General features: G+C 39.0%; 1 protein-coding gene across 2 annotated transcripts in view; it reads left to right on the top strand.

Annotated features, from left to right (window-relative positions):
- Positions 1 to 16,681, top strand: part of LOC128690322 (elongation factor-like GTPase 1) — a 93,181-nt gene that overhangs the window by 14,218 nt on the left and 62,282 nt on the right. For both annotated transcript variants that reach the window (XM_070090478.1, XM_070090479.1), the window contains exons 3-4: positions 4,330 to 4,537; positions 9,148 to 9,279. In XM_070090478.1, the coding sequence (XP_069946579.1) occupies positions 4,330 to 4,537; positions 9,148 to 9,279 (340 nt within the window). The remainder of the gene's footprint in view (positions 1 to 4,329; positions 4,538 to 9,147; positions 9,280 to 16,681) is intronic.

Here is a 16,681-nt window from a genome sequence, read left to right as displayed (position 1 = left end):
AATCACTCCCTACGAAAGTAAAAGACTGGGCAGGCGATGCAAAATGCCCCCCAATAAAAAGTAGGGGTGCCATTGGTACACTAAGGGAAAACACCATAAGTGTCCGGGGCCCAAGACTGTTCAACAGCCTCCCATCAAGCATTAGGGGAATTACCAATAAACCCCTGGCTGCCTTCAAGAGAGAGCTGGACAGATACCTAAAGTCAGTGCCGGATCAGCCGGGCTGTGGCTCAAACATTGGACTGTGTGCAGCCAGCAGTAACAGCCTAGTTGATCAGGCCCTGATCCATCGGGAGGCCTGGTCATGGACCGGGCCGCGGGGGCGTTGATCCCCGGAATAATCTCCAGGTAACCTCCAGGTATATGCTATACATTTACATGACTGGCAGCACAGTAGGAACCACCGTTGTATATGCAGTCCATCATTGACTGAAACGTCATTATGTGGCGCATGATTGTACTAAAAAGATAATAAAGTTATTAAAAATGTTTTATGATGTCACGAATAAACTGATCACCCAGACTTGCACCCCGGCAGTGTGAAGTACACTGCCCCCACACAGAAGCAGTGTTGGGGATGTGGCAGCTTAGAGGGTCATCTAACCCTTTCACTACAGCAGTGCTGTACAGGTCCGCCATCACAAATCTGGCAGTGAGACATCCGGTTCCTTCAGTTATTTGGCACTAATTTTGGCTAGCATAATTTCAAATTTCCAGGGTCGCCACACCAACCTGCTGGTACTGTTTGGTGGTGCTAATTGCTGTGTAAGTCATTCCAGTTTCTTTTTCTTAATTAATTTATTATAACCTGCTTACTTTTACCCCTAGCCATGGTTCCAAAGAATAAAAGAAATGTTCCTCTTTGTGTAAAGCACATACACAGTACATTGTCCATAAAAGATAAGGTGGCTTTGAAGCCATTGTCAGTTGCCATGAGCTCAGTCTTGTGATGCAGGGGAATATGCTTTATTTTTACACTAATATCAACATTACGGCTTATTTTCCTGTCACAGTTGATCTAATATGACATAATAAACAACAAAAATAACATGAAAACATGTTAAATACTCCAGAATTAATAATATTTGGCATAATACCGAGCGGTTCAGCAGAGGTATGAAGAGGATATGGGATACAAGTACCATTCTCCTATCCCTGTCTTGGGGGCTTATATTAGAGAAAATGGAGTATAGCACATGGCTAACTGATGTACACTCGTACTGCACCATAAAACTGAAACAAAAAAGCTATTTTCTCTACATAGATTATCATACATAGCAGCATATGTGTAGTGAACCTAGGACAACCCAAAAGTCAAAGTGGCTTATTTCTAATACCTGGCTTGGGCTTTCCATATATAATTTTTGGTAAATATTCGATTCCCAGCCAGGGTAGAAACATTGGGCATGTTTCTTTACACCTGTTGTCTATGTTCACCCATCAGTAAATGGGTACCTGGGTGTTAGTGGACTGGTGTGGGTCTTATCCTGGGACACTGACCTTATTTGCCTGAAATGCTTAGCATAACAAGGAGCTTTCTGTATAATAGTATGTCATTGATGTCAGCTAGGCCTGTATACCATGTACATGTACTTGTAGTAAATAAAGATATTATTATTATTATTATTATTATTTCTCTCAGTTGTTTGTTGGATTGTCTTATTGAAACTTGGGCAATGTATGATGGAAAGATGCTTCTTAACGTACACCAAAAATGAAAGAAATCGGACCATAAATAACGGAGTTCACTTCTCAGCCATTAGCAGCCCCATAACGTATATTTTCATGTGGTTTTTATGGTTGTATTCTCATTATTTTGGTCTCATTTGATAGAATGGAAGATATATTACAGAAATAGATATGATTTTGATTGCTTTCATAATAAAAAGTACATACAGTACCTTGAAATTGAGCTCAAAGTAGCGGTGATGTTAGATTCTTTGGCAGTGTTCAAGAGTAAACAAATGACGTCACCGTCTAATACGTGTCTGCCTGCCAGTCCAAATTCCAATACGCAGTCATGAATGGGTTGACATTATTTATACAATTATTACAATAATGCAGTAGTCTGCATAACAGTAAATCTTCTATTTTTGTGTGAATAAAAATTCCAAATGGTAAGCAAGAGTAATATAAGAGGGGCCTGGAGCCATGACTGATGAACAGAGAAAATATTATTTTAGTGCCAGGAATGTCTGCATTGTTTATTCTGAACCTTATTTTGAAATAGGCATCTGTTGAAATTTGTGTGAAATTGGTCAAATTGCCAATTTCTGACCACTTTATTGGGTAGCTGAAATAGGTGAATGGGCGGTTTCCTGTACTCATTCGACAAAATAGAAGCAAGTTTATTCAGGTATACACAAATACAGTTACATAGATTATCATACATAGCATATGTATAGAGTACTGAGGATAACCCAAATTCAGACAAAGTGACTTATTTCCAGTCCCTTGCCATATATGATGTTTGGTAAATTTTTTTCTCATTTGTTTGTTGGACTATCTTATTGAAACTTGGGCAATGTATGATGGAAAGATGCTTCTTAACGTACAGTGAACCCTCGAGTTTCGGCAGCCTTGACTTTCGTGAAATTCGACCTTCGGCGAGTTTTTTTGGAAAAATTTGGCCTTGAGTTTCGTGAAAAAACTCGTGTTTCGGTGACCGTCCAGTACCCGTCCGCCAGTCTCCCATGCCATTCTCGCTCAGTGTGCCATTGTTTACCAACACGTGACCATCACCCCGCGGGTTCATACAATACATTTCATAATCCATTGTTTTTTGTGCTTGCAACTGCTAAATAAGTCATCATGGACCCAAGGAAAGCTAGTGCAAGCCCTTTGGTAAATAGAGTGAGTGACGGGGATGTGGAAGAGTTGGTGGAGAACCACAGGGAAGAGCTAACCACTGACGAACTGCAAGAGCTTCAACTGGAACAGCATCAGACCACTGCCGAGGAACTTGCTTCAGAGGAGGAGGAAGAGGGAGTGGATGAGGTGCCTTTTTCAGTGATTAAGGACATGTGTAGAATGTGGAATGAGTTGCAAAGTTTTGTTGAAAAGTATCACTCTGACCAAGCTGAAACAAGCCGTATCTGCAACATGTACAATGACAGTGTTGTGTCCCACCTCAGGGAAATCTTAAAGAAACGCCAGAAAAAGACCTCTCTGGATAGATATTTTGTGTGCCAGGGGTCCAGTGACTCTCAAGTTGTTCCCAGTGGCATTAAAAGAAGAAGGGAAGTAACCCCAGATAAGGACTTGCTACCTAAAGTCCTAATGGAAGGAGATTCTCCTTCCAAACAATAGTGTACACCTTTCTCCTATCACCTCCTCCCATCTTTCATCCACCCAGAAATCTTCAGTAAAGGTAAGTGTAGTGTTATTATTATTTATTTTAAATGCATGTACTTGATTTCTGATTGTTTTCATTATGTAAATCTTTATTTAATTTGAAAAAAAAAAATATTTTATTTTAATATTTTTGGGTGTCTGGAACGGATTAATTTTATTTTCATTATTTCTTATGGGGAAAATGGTTTCGAGTTTCGTGAATTTCGACCTTCGGCAGGCTCTCTGGAATGGATTAATCACGAAACTTGGGGGTCCCCTGTACATAAAAATGAAAAAAAATCGGATGATAAATAAGGGAGTTCACTTCTCAGCCATTAGCCGCCTCTTTGCTGTATATTTTCGTATGGTTTTTATGGTTGTATTCTCGTTTTTTGGTCTCATTTGATAGAATGGAAGATATATTATGGAAATAGATATGATTTTGATTGGTTTCACGACAAAAAGTACCTTGAAATTGAGCTCAAAATAGTGGAAATGTTCAATTTTCGCTGATGTTCAATGAACTTTGTGTAAGTCAAGTTGGTTAATTTTGTTAAGTGTATTCTAACCTAACCACTCTGTAATCCGGCAGACTCAGTAATCCGGCACACTACAAGTCCCAGTGATGCCAGATTTGTGATGGCGGTCCTGTAGTTGGTGGTTGTAGGCAATTATTTAATGATCCAGCCTTCTTTTGAGCAGATAGTCTTTAATGTCGACTCGTGCATTGGTAGACATACACAGTGGTACCCTGAGTTTCGTACAGCTCCCAACTCGAACAATTTTGTAAGTGTATTATTGTAAGTGCTTTTGTACGTGTATTTTTGGGGGTCTGAAACAGACTAATCTAATTTACATTATTCTGTGTGGGAACAAATTCGTTCGGTAATGGCACTCGAACAGCCTTCTGGAACGAATTATGGCCGAAACCTGGGGTACCACTGTACTTGAGTACAGGACTGTGTATTACAATTACAAATAACTGTTCTTTTATAGTCGCAAGGAGGAAATGGAGCGAGGGATCACCATGAAGAGCTCTTGTGTTTCATTGGCATACAAGAGACCAGAAGGGGAATACATTATCAATCTAATTGATTCGCCTGGACATGTGGATTTTTCATCTGAAGTTTCAACGGCTGTCCGCCTTTGTGATGGAACAATTATTGTTGTGGATGTTATAGAAGGAGTTTGTGCTCAAACCAAGGTATGTTGTCAAATCCTAATAGAAATACTGTAGGTCTCTTCTTTTTTTCCATATACATGCCCTCATGTATGTACAGTACAGGTCTCCCTCAACATTCGCGAGGGTTAGGGGATCAAGAGCCTCGCGAATGTTGAAAAACCGTGAATGTTTGGTGCCCCAATATATTGTAGGGAAATACATTACAATACTGCTTCCTTAACTTGTTGAACCATGAATAATCATAAAATACATGAAAACGTCATAAATTGTACTAAATATATACATGTTATGCTTTAATAACATATGTTATTTAATAACATGTATGTTAATAACATGTATGTTATTAAATGCCACAGACTCCACCACTGCCTCCACCAATGCCTCCACCACTGCGAGTCCCTACTACCCTCCCTCCGACCCTGCAACTGGCAGCCAGCCCTCCCACCACTCAGTGTGGTGAGTGTTTTGTTTGTTCATTATTTGCTATTAAACTACAGAATAAATAATGTAAACCCATTCATGACTGCATATTGGAATGGCTATTAGGAAAGGTATTAGACGGTGACATCATGTGTTTACTCTTGAACACAGCAAAGAATCGAACATTTCTGCTATTGCTAATAATAACAATAGTAATAATAATAATAATAATAAATACGATATAATTGAAGGAAATTGTACAAAAATACAAGGGAGTGGTTGACACATCGTCAGTCTGACTTTGTTTATGCTGGAGTGAACATTAGTTTCCCTGCTCTTCCAAACATTTCACAATAATTCAGCGGTTGAGGCAGTGGTATTTAATAACATATTCTTCTTTCTTTCTTTCAACACACCGGCCGTATCCCACCGAGGCAGGGTGGCCCAAAAGGAAAAACGAAAGTTTCTCCTTTCAAATTTAGTAATATATACAGGAGAAGGGGTTACTAGCCCCTTGCTCCCGGCATTTCAGTCGCCTCTTACGACACGCATGGCTTACGGAGGAAGAATTCTGTTCCACTTCCCCATGGAGTTAATAACATATATGTTATAAATAATAATAGTACATGTTATTATTAATAACATGTATTATTATTAACATGTATGTATTTAATAACATTTTTTTTTTTTTTTATTACACTGGCCGATTCCCACCAAGGCAGGGTGGCCCGAAAAAGAAAAACTTTCACCATCATTCACTCCATCACTGTCTTGCCAGAAGGGTGCTTTACACTACAGTTTTTAAACTGCAACATTAACACCCCTCCTTCAGAGTGCAGGCACTGTACTTCCCATCTCCAGGACTCAAGTCCGGCCTGCCGGTTTCCCTGAACCCCTTCATAAATGTTACTTTGCTCACACTCCAACAGCACGTCAAGTATTAAAAACCATTTGTCTCCATTCACTCCTATCAAACACGCTCACGCACGCCTGCTGGAAGTCCAAGCCCCTCGCACACAAAACCTTCTTTACCCCCTCCCTCCAACCTTTCCTAGGCCGACCCCTACCCCGCCTTCCTTCCACTACAGACTGATACACTCTTGAAGTCATTCTGTTTCGCTCCATTCTTTCTACATGTCCGAACCACCTCAACAACCCTTCCTCAGCCCTCTGGACAACAGTTTTGGTAATCCCGCACCTCCTCCTAACTTCCAAACTACGAATTCTCTGCATTATATTCACATCACACATTGCCCTCAGACATGACATCTCCACTGCCTCCAGCCTTCTCCTCGCTGCAACATTCATCACCCATGCTTCACACCCATATAAGAGTGTTGGTAAAACTATACTCTCATACATTCCCCTCTTTGCCTCCAAGGACAAAGTTCTTTGTCTCCACAGACTCCTAAGTGCACCACTCACCCTTTTCCCCTCATCAATTCTATGATTCACCTCATCCTTCATAGACCCATCTGCTGACACGTCCACTCCCAAATATCTGAATACATTCATTTCCTCCATACTCTCTCCCTCCAATCTGATATCCAATCTTTCATCACCTAATATTTTTGTTATCCTCATAACCTTACTCTTTCCTGTATTCACTTTTAATTTTCTTCTTTTGCACACCCTACCAAATTCAAGCATCAAACACAATGAATTATTGTGAAATGTTTGGAAGAGCAGGGAGACTAATGTTCACTCCAGCATAAACAAAGTCACACTGACGATGTGTCAACCACTCCCTCGTATTTTTGTACAATTTCCTTCTTCAATTATATCATGTTTATTATTATTATTATTATTATTATTATTATTATTATTATTATTACTATTGTTATTATTAGCTGTAGCAGAAATGTTTAATTCTTCGCAGTGTTTAAGAGTAAACACATGATGTCACCGTCTAATACCTGCCCGAATAGCCATTCCAATATGCAGTCATGAATGGGTTTACATTATTTATACTGTAGTTTAATAGCAAATAATCAACAAACAAAACACTCACCACACTGAGTGGTGGGAGGGCTGGCTGCCAGTTGCGGGGGTCGGAGGGAGGGTAGTAGGGACTCTCAGGTGGCAGGAAACTTAAATATGATTTGGCAGCTGGGGATTTGGTGGCTGGGAATTTGGCGGTTGGGAATTCGCGAATGTGTGAAGCCCGTGAAAGTTGAAAACGTGAATGTTGAGGGTGACCTGTATATAGTAAACTCGTTTATATTACCACCATACAGTATGAGTGTGTGTAATAAACTAAAAAAAAATACAACAAAAATTTCACGGCTCAAAAAATTTTGATACCGCATACTGTAATATCAGCTATATCTCAGTGTGCTGTAGGTGTGCCCCTCCAGCCTCCCATATTCTAACTAAATTAGAGTGAGTAATGTTCACGAGACAGCATTTTTCTTACCTTACCAGTGTTTTCAAAAAAATTATATAAAAAATTGTATAAAATTTATATAAAATGTTTGAAGAAAACATTCAGTGCATTAACTCTTTTTGCTGTCATGAGCCCCTAAATTAAAAATGCTGTTAATGTTGGGATTTATCCCTTCCTCCCCATTTTGCCTTCTAAAAATAAAGCACATTTTTTCTGTGTAATAAAACAAAATTCCTTCAGAACTTGTTGAGATATGAAGCACAGAGTTGAAGGTCATTGAACCACATGACAGCAATGTCGAAGATTGCTGCATGTTAGGTATTACTTTATTGATGTTTTCCCATTTTTCTAGTGTTTTCTAAATTTTAACATTTTCAAGTTGTCTGAGCTATGACACTATAGTTGCTCTGTGTCAACAGTATCTTCTTTACAAAATAATACTCAAAAGTGTAAACACACGCATCCATTTGCTTCATAGTTAAACTATTCTAACATATGTAAACACATTTATATACAGGGATTGGTCATGTTCTAAAACTGTTAGTCTGTGGAAGTCCCTGAAACATGGCTTCATAAACAAGTGTTTTTCATTCTTTACACACAAAATCAGGAGCAGTGCCAAGGCTTGATGGCTTCACTCCCCCAAAATTCTGTCAGTCCTTAATCCTTAAACTGTCCAAATGTAGATCTACATTCACATGCGTAGCGCTCAGACCTTTATTTTCTCTGTTTGAAAGCATGTAAAAAAAACGTTGATCTATGTTCAGAGCACTACGCATGTGAACATAGATCTGCGTTTGGACAGTTTAAGGGTTAAAGTTCCCACCAAAAATAAAAATAGTAATAATTTTAATAATAATGTTAATAATAATTTTAATAATAATGTTTCTTCAAAATGTCTCCTAGCCTACTGGTGCTGCCCCTGAATAAAGTGCATAGCCCTGCTGTTTATTGGGCACCTAGATATGTGTACACAGACATAACTTGTCTGGATGGGAGTGTTGGTGGTGGTGTGGGTTGTTTCTGTATGATGGACGACCAGGTGGATGGTCATGTGGGTGGTAATGTGGATGATGATTGGCTGGATGTGTGGGCAAGTGTGGGTGTAGGTAAGGTGTGGGTGTGTGGCTGTATGAGGATGGTGTGGGTGAAGGTGTGTGGGCATAGGGCTGTGAGAGTGGGTAGGCATGGGCAAGCATGGGCATGGGAGAAAGTGTTAGGCCATGAGGAAGGTGTGTGAGCAGGTGGTAAGGCTGTGGGTCCTGGGTGTGTGATAGGCTCAGCACATCTTCACACATGCTCCACACTTATTTAATACCTGCATTTCAATTGTCTTAAAAACAAACTTCCACTTTATACTTCCAGGATAACTCGCATTCCTCTTGGATGCCATGGATACTATCCAGAGAATAGATGAGATGATGAAAAGATAAAAAATTGTTTAAATAACACAGGCCAAGTACGGTATTGGACATGTATGGATGAATGGAGCACTGAGGCGAGGGAAGTTGTGTACATTACATAGGCCGCTTCAGTAAGACAATGGACTCACCCATAGGATTATTGTGAGATAGAGAGGAAAGAACATGGCACATACTACATTTTCCCCCCTGCACATATTCGTCTGTGTAACCTGCTTAAAACAGTGTGCTAACCAAATATGTCAGTTTTAAAACCACATTAATGCAAAAGTGTTAACAGATTATATGTTAACTGACAGGCTTCTGTATATAAAATACTGACGTGTAATGTTAGGTCATTTGCCAAGTAGAATATTTAATTTATTTTGTAATTTTTTATTTAATTGTTTTTTCAAATTTGGCAGGTAGTACTACAACAAGCTTGGGCCGAGAACATTCGGCCAGTTCTTGTTCTCAACAAAATTGACCGATTAATATTAGACATGAAGTTGAGCCCCATTGACTGCTACTATCATATTGCGCAGGTCCTCGAACAAGTGAGTGTTTGCATTTAATATTACAGCCTCTCCTCACTTAGCAACATACTTGTTTACCGATGACTTGGACTTACGACAGGCTCTCTGACCAGTATGCATACCTAAATAATGTACGTATATTAGAACTGATTTCCTCTATTCTGTTTATTACATTATACAGTACACTACTGTATAAACATTTAAAAATATACTAAAAATGTTATAAATGGCTCAAAGGTGACATTAAAACAATATCAAAGATGGTTGACACAAACCCACTACCACTACAGTATGCTCCTCACTTAGCGACGAATTCGTTAACTGACGTGGTCTTAGGAACAGAATTCTGTCGTTAAGTGAGGAGAGGCTGTATTGTGAAATATTTTATTGTTAATTATAAGAACATAAGAAAGAAGGAACACTGCAGCAGGCCTACTGACCCATGTGAGGTAGGTCCAAGTCTCCTACCGGCTTAAGCCAATGCCCCAACCTGTCTTGTGAAGGCAAAGAAAATTAATGCTGACAGTATTTAAGTTATGCTCATATGATTAGAATATAGCCATGAAACAATTTAACAGATCCAAACATTCTGCAACATTTTTACTGGAAGCTCAAGATTTATTTTATACATGTATAAAGTATTAAGAAAGTGTAATTCATGTATATCAGTAACTTGCATACAAAGTCCCCAAGTGAATGAAGCTTCCACATTGCAAGAGTTTCATTATTTTTACTTGCACATGATTTGTAACTAGTATTGTTATGATGCAAGCAAATAAATGCTTTTACAAAGCAAGTATTGTAACATGAATGACAACCATAATACAGTACTGTAGTTCAACTGTAGACTTGAATTGTTTCTAGCAGAAGACTGATATAGCAACTGACCAAAAAAAAAAAATTTCATCAGCTAGCATGTTCTTCTATTAATATGTAGCAACCTACTGGGCCACTGCATTATTGGCACAATTTTTTTTTTTTGTGATTCAATTGTTGGGACACTGTAAATCAATTGTTGGGACACTGTAAATCAATTGTTGGGACACTGTAAACCATGACCAATCATTCCTGGTTATATTTTATCAGAGAAGTAGGGCAAATCTTTGATTTTATTTTGAATGAATAATATAAGAGGCCTAGGAATACGATTAATGAACAGAGGAAATGTTTTAGGGCCTGGAGTGTCTGTAGTGCTTATTTTGGACTGTTTTTAAATTGGAATTTTTGTATTGTATAAAATTAACCAATTATTGAATTTTGTGCACTTTGTAAGGTAGTTTGATAGTTGAATGAATGGTTTCTTATCCTTAATCAATATAATGGAAGGCATACTAGCAAAATAGCTAAGAATTTGGTCGAATGTGCAATGGATTTGGCTTAAAATAGGGAGTGGACAAAATTGCCAATGTGTAAATTGTTTCGAGACAGCTAATTTTGAATCTATGTAATTCCATGAATTTTTCATCAAATTTTGTACTTTTTTCATTGAAATTTTGTCCCAGTGTTCCTACATCCGCTCAGTTTTCGTAGAGTTGACAGTGGTCTGCTGTACCAAAAGCATCTGCCTGCCCGCACCCACACAAAGCATCCCACGCGTTCTGATTCAGCCTGGCTTTGTTTCATGTTGAGTGAGCACTACCCCGCGCATTCATCCGAAACACTTCATAATAATCCATTGTTTTTTGTGCTTGTTTATTGAGTGCGACTGCTAAATAAGCCACCATAGGGCCAAAGAAAGTTCTGAGCGCCAGCCCTTTGATAAGGAAGGCAAGAAACATGATGGAAGTAACCCCGGATAGGGCCTTGATACTTGAAGTCCTTATGGAGGGGGATTTCCCTTCCAAACAATAACCTTTCCTCCTCCCTCTCCCCTCCTCGCCATCTTCCATACGCCAACAAGAGTCTTCAATAAAGGTAAAAGTGATGTTAAATGTTCATTTATCCATTTCATTAGTCATTTATATTTATTTCTCATTGTTTTCTGTATGTAAATCTATATTCTCTGTAAAATGTATTTTTTGTTAATTTTTTGGGTGTCTGGAATGAATTAATTGGATTTACAATATTTCTCATGGGAAATATTGCTTCAGTTTTCGTACAGTTCAGTTTTAGTCAGACTTTCTGGAACGAATTAATCATGAAAACCGAAGTTCCACTGTATATATATATTCTTTTAACATATGGATTCTTTTAATTTTAGGGCTTTGGAGAATGAAAGGGTTAATTATCCTAATTGAATCAGTAACAAAATTGCCTTTGCATATAAAGCAATTAGCCCCAAAGAATCATGGATATACAAAATCCCCAGTAGAGACTTAAATTTTAAACTTTCTTCTTTCAACAAACTGGCCGTATCCCACCGAGGCAGGGTGGCCCAAAAAGAAAAACAAAAGTTTCTCCTTTTAAATTTAGTAATTTATACAGGAGAAGGGGTTACTAGCCCCTTGCTTCTGGCATTTTAGTCGCCTCTTACAACACCCATAGCTTACGGAGGAAGAATTCTGTTCCACTTCCCCATGGAGATAAGAGGAAATAAACAAGAACAAGAACTAGTAAGAAAATAGAAGAAACCCCAGAGGGGTGTGTATATATATGCTTGTACATGTATGTAGGTAGTAGGTTGGTAGACAGCAACCATCCAGGGAGGTACTACCGTCCTGCCAAGTGAGTGTAAAACGAAAGCCTGTGATTGTTTTACATGATGGTAGGATTGCTGATGTCTTTTGTCTGTCTCATAAATATGCAAGATTACAGGCATGTCTTGCTACTTCTACTTACACTTAGGTCACACTACACATACATGTACACATTTATTTATACACACTCATCTGAGTTTTCTTTGATTTTATCTTAATAGTTCTTGGTCTTATTACTTTTCCTTTTATATCCATGGGGAAGTGGAATAAGAATCTTTCCTCCGTAAGCCATGCGTGTTGTAAAAGTCAACTAAAATGCTGGGAACAATGGGCTAGTAACCCCTTTTCCTGTAAAGATTACTAAAAAGAATAAGAATAAGAATGTCAAAGTGGGAAGTCTGAATGTGCGTGGATGTTGTGCAGATGATAAGAAAGAGATGATTGTGGATGTTATGAATGAGAAGAAGCTGGATGTCCTGGCTTTAAGTGAAACAAAGCTGAAGGGGGTGGGAGAGTTTCAGTGGAGAGGAGTAAATGGGATTAGGTCAGGGGTTTCAAATAGAGTTAGAGGTAAAGAAGGAGTAGCAATAATGTTGAAGGATAAGCTATGGCAGGAAAAGAGGGACTATAAATGTATTAATTCAAGGATTATGTGGAGTAAAATAAAGATTGGATGTGAAAAGTGGGTTATAATAAGCGTGTATGCACCTGGAGAAGAGAGAAGTGTAGAGGAGAGAGAGAGATTCTGGGAAATGTTGAGTGAATGCGTGGGGAGTTTTGAATCAAGTGTGAGAGTAATGGTGGTTGGGAATTTCAATGCTAAAGTGGGTAAAAATGTTATGGAGGGAGTAGTAGGTAAATTTGGGGTGCCAGGGGTAAATGTAAATGGGGAGCCTTTAATTGAGCTATGTGTAGAAAGAGATTTGGTAATAAGTAATACATATTTTATGAAAAAGAGGATAAATAAATATACAAGGTATGATGTAGTACGTAATGAAAGTAGTTTATTAGATTATGTATTGGTGGATAAAAGGTTGATGGGTAGGCTCCAGGATGTACATGTTTATAGAGGGGCAACTGATATATCAGATCATTATTTAGTTGTAGCTACAGTTAGAGTAAGAGGTAGATGGGAAAAGAGGAAGGTGGCAACAACAAGTAAGAGGGAGGTGAAAGTGTATAAACTAAGGGAGGAGGAAGTTTGGGTGAGTTATAAGCGACTATTGGCAGAAAGGTGGGCTAGTGCAAAGATGAGTAGTGGGGGGGTTGAAGAGGGTTGGAATAGTTTTAAAAATGCAGTATTAGAATGTGGGGCAGAAGTTTGTGGTTATAGGAGGGTGGGGGCAGGAGGAAAGAGGAGTGATTTGTGGAATGATGAAGTAAAGGGTGTGATAAAAGAGAAAAAGGTAGCTTATGAGAGGTTTTTACAAAGCAGAAGTGTTGTAAGAAGAGCAGAGTATATGGAGAGTAAAAGAAAGGTAAAGAGAGTGGTGAGAGAGTGCAAAAGGAGAGCAGATGATAGAGTGGGAGAGGCACTGTCAAGAAATTTTAATGAAAATAAGAAAAAATTTTGGAGTGAGTTAAACAAGTTAAGAAAGCCTAGGGAAAGTATGGATTTCTCAGTTAAAAACAGAGTAGGGGAGTTAGTAGATGGGGAGATGGAGGTACATATTAGGTAGATGGCGAGAATATTTTGAGGAACTTTTAAATGTTAAGGAAGAAACAGAGGCAGTAATTTCATGCACTGGTCAGGGAGGTATACCATCTTTTAGGAGTGAAGAAGAGCAGAATGTAAGTGTGGGGGAGGTACGTGAGGCATTACGTAAAATGAAAGGGGGTAAAGCAGCTGGAACTGATGGGATCATGACAGAAATGTTAAAAGCAGGGGGGATATAGTGTTGGAGTGGTTGGTACTTTTGTTTAATAAATGTATGAAAGAGGGGAAAGTACCTAGGGATTGGCAGAGAGCATGTATAGTCCCTTTATATAAAAGGAAAGGGGACAAAAGAGACTGTAAAAATTATAGAGGAATAAGTTTACCGAGTATACCAGGAAAAGTGTACGGTAGGGTTATAATTGAAAGAATTAGAGATAAGACAGAATGTAGGATTGCGGATGAGCAAGGAGGTTTCAGAGTGGGTAGGGGATGTGTAGATCAAGTGTTTACATTGAAGCATATATGTGAACAGTATTTAGATAAAGGTAGGGAAGTTTTTATTGCATTTATGGATTTAGAAAAGGCATATGATAGAGTGGATAGAGGAGCAATGTGGCAGATGTTGCAAGTATATGGAATAGGTGGTAAGTTATTAAATGCTGTAAAGAGTTTTTATGAGGATAGTGAGGCTCAGGTTAGGGTGTGTAGAAGAGAGGGAGAATACTTCCCGGTAAAAGTAGGTTTTAGACAGGGATGTGTAATGTCACCATGGTTGTTTAATATATTTATAGATGGGGTTGTAAAGGAAGTAAATGCTAGGGTGTTCGGGAGAGGGGTGGGATTAAATTTTGGGGAATCAAATTCAAAATGGGAATTGACACAGTTACTTTTTGCTGATGATACTGTGCTTATGGGAGATTCTAAAGAAAAATTGCAAAGGTTAGTGGATGAGTTTGGGAATGTGTGTAAAGGTAGAAAGTTGAAAGTGAACATAGAAAAGAGTAAGGTGATGAGGGTGTCAAATGATTTAGATAAAGAAAAATTGGATATCAAATTGGGGAGGACGAGTATGGAAGAAGTGAATGTTTTCAGATACTTGGGAGTTGACGTGTCGGCGGATGGATTTATGAATAATGAGGTTAATCATAGAATTGATGAGGGAAAAAAGGTGAGTGGTGCGTTGAGGTATATGTGGAGTCAAAAAACGTTATCTATGGAGGCAAAGAAGGGAATGTATGAAAGTATAGTAGTACCAACACTCTTATATGGGTGTGAAGCTTGGGTGGTAAATGCAGCAGCGAGGAGACGGTTGGAGGCAGTGGAGATGACCTGTTTAAGGGCAATGTGTGGTGTAAATATTATGCAGAAAATTCGGAGTGTGGAAATTAGGAAAAGGTGTGGAGTTAATAAAAGTATTAGTCAGAGGGCAGAAGAGGGGTTGTTGAGGTGGTTTGGTCATTTAGAGAGAATGGATCAAAGTAGAATGACATGGAAAGCATATAACTCTATAGGGGAAGGAAGGCGGGGTAGGGGTCATCCTTGAAAGGGTTGGAGAGAGGGGGTAAAGGAGGTTTTGTGGGCAAGGGGCTTGGACTTCCAGCAAGTGTGCGTGAGCGTGTTAGATAGGAGTGAATGGAGACGAATGGTACTTGGGACCTGACGATCTGTTGGAGTGTGAGCAGGGTAATATTTAGTGAAGGGATTCAGTGAAACCGGTTATTTTCATATAGTCTGACTTGAGTCCTGGAAATGGGAAGTACAATGCCTGCACTTTAACCCTTTGACTGTTTCAGGCCCCTCTCTGAAACTGTCATTCTATGTCGCCAAATATTCGAAAAAAAAAAAATTATTTTTTCTTATGAAAATGTTAGGACTATTTTTGTGAGTGTTTTAAGCCTAAAAAAAAATTTTTTGCCATCAGTACTTACCGAGATATAGAGCCGCAAAGTTTGCAGAAAGTGACGTGCGTACGGCAACAGCGGCGACTGCCGCCCACCCGGTATTCTTTTATTTACTCTGATTCAAAGGTTTCTTGCATTTTTCAATATTTTTCTGTTCCAGGTAACTTATGTGGCCTGTGAGACCAATGTAAGGTGCATTGTTCAAATATACACTCATTGTTTACAACACAATAACAGAACAAACTTTATCACTATTAGTTTGTGTATACACTTTGTTTACACAAACAAACAATACAAAACAATGTTTATTACTATTGTTCCATAATATATATACATATGTACAGTCACTAAACACGTTCCTAGAACTGCTGCAGCTTGTGGAACTCTTTGAAACGTGGGTATATGCAGAGGGGCACTTCACACTCCTCACACATAAAATGAGTGTCTCTGCATGTTTGTGGGCATTTTGTGGTATGCATACATACATAACACCTCTTCTGAGCATTTTTCTTGGCATTAGTAGGAGGCAGTTGTATGGGGTAGTGATCACCAGGCCTGAAACGAGATGACGTGTGTGGGCGCTGGTCTATTGCAGGAGTTGCTCCTTGGTACTTTGCAATTATTTGTCTGATTACTGACAGGCAAAATTCACCATATTTTGGTGTTTTGTTGGTCTTCAACTTGTATATGTTATAAGCATTTAGCATAGAGATATCAACAAGATGGAAAAAATTTTTTATATACCACTTATAACTCTTGCATACACAGTCTGCAAACCCAATCTGCATGTCACATTTGTCCACTAAGAGCATATTGAGGTTGTAGTCCATGACAGCTGCAGGCTTTAGAATGGGTTCATTGGTCTCTCTGTTGTCCCTGCCACTGGGTACCATTTCGTTTCTGTGAACTGATGTCAACAATGTGACATCACGTTTGTCATGCCACCGAAATGCCATGATGTCATTGGCAGCAAAGGCTTGCACCTCACCTCTGCGAGTGCCAGCGTCAAACCTTGGCATATGTTTACGATTACGACGCACTGTCCCACACATGTCTGTCAAGTTCACTCGCAAGAAATCACTGAGTAAGGGGCTTGTGTACCAGTTATCAGTAAATAACATATGCCCCTTACCAAGATATGGTTCCATCATTGTTCGAACCACATCACCAGAGATACCCAATAACTTTGTGGTATCTCTCAAAGTATTACTGCCAGTGTACACAATGAT

This window comes from Cherax quadricarinatus, chromosome 32 (assembly GCF_038502225.1).
Source record: "Cherax quadricarinatus isolate ZL_2023a chromosome 32, ASM3850222v1, whole genome shotgun sequence".
Classification (NCBI taxonomy): Eukaryota; Metazoa; Arthropoda; class Malacostraca; order Decapoda; family Parastacidae; genus Cherax; species Cherax quadricarinatus.
This window is presented reverse-complemented; position numbering and strand designations above follow the sequence as displayed.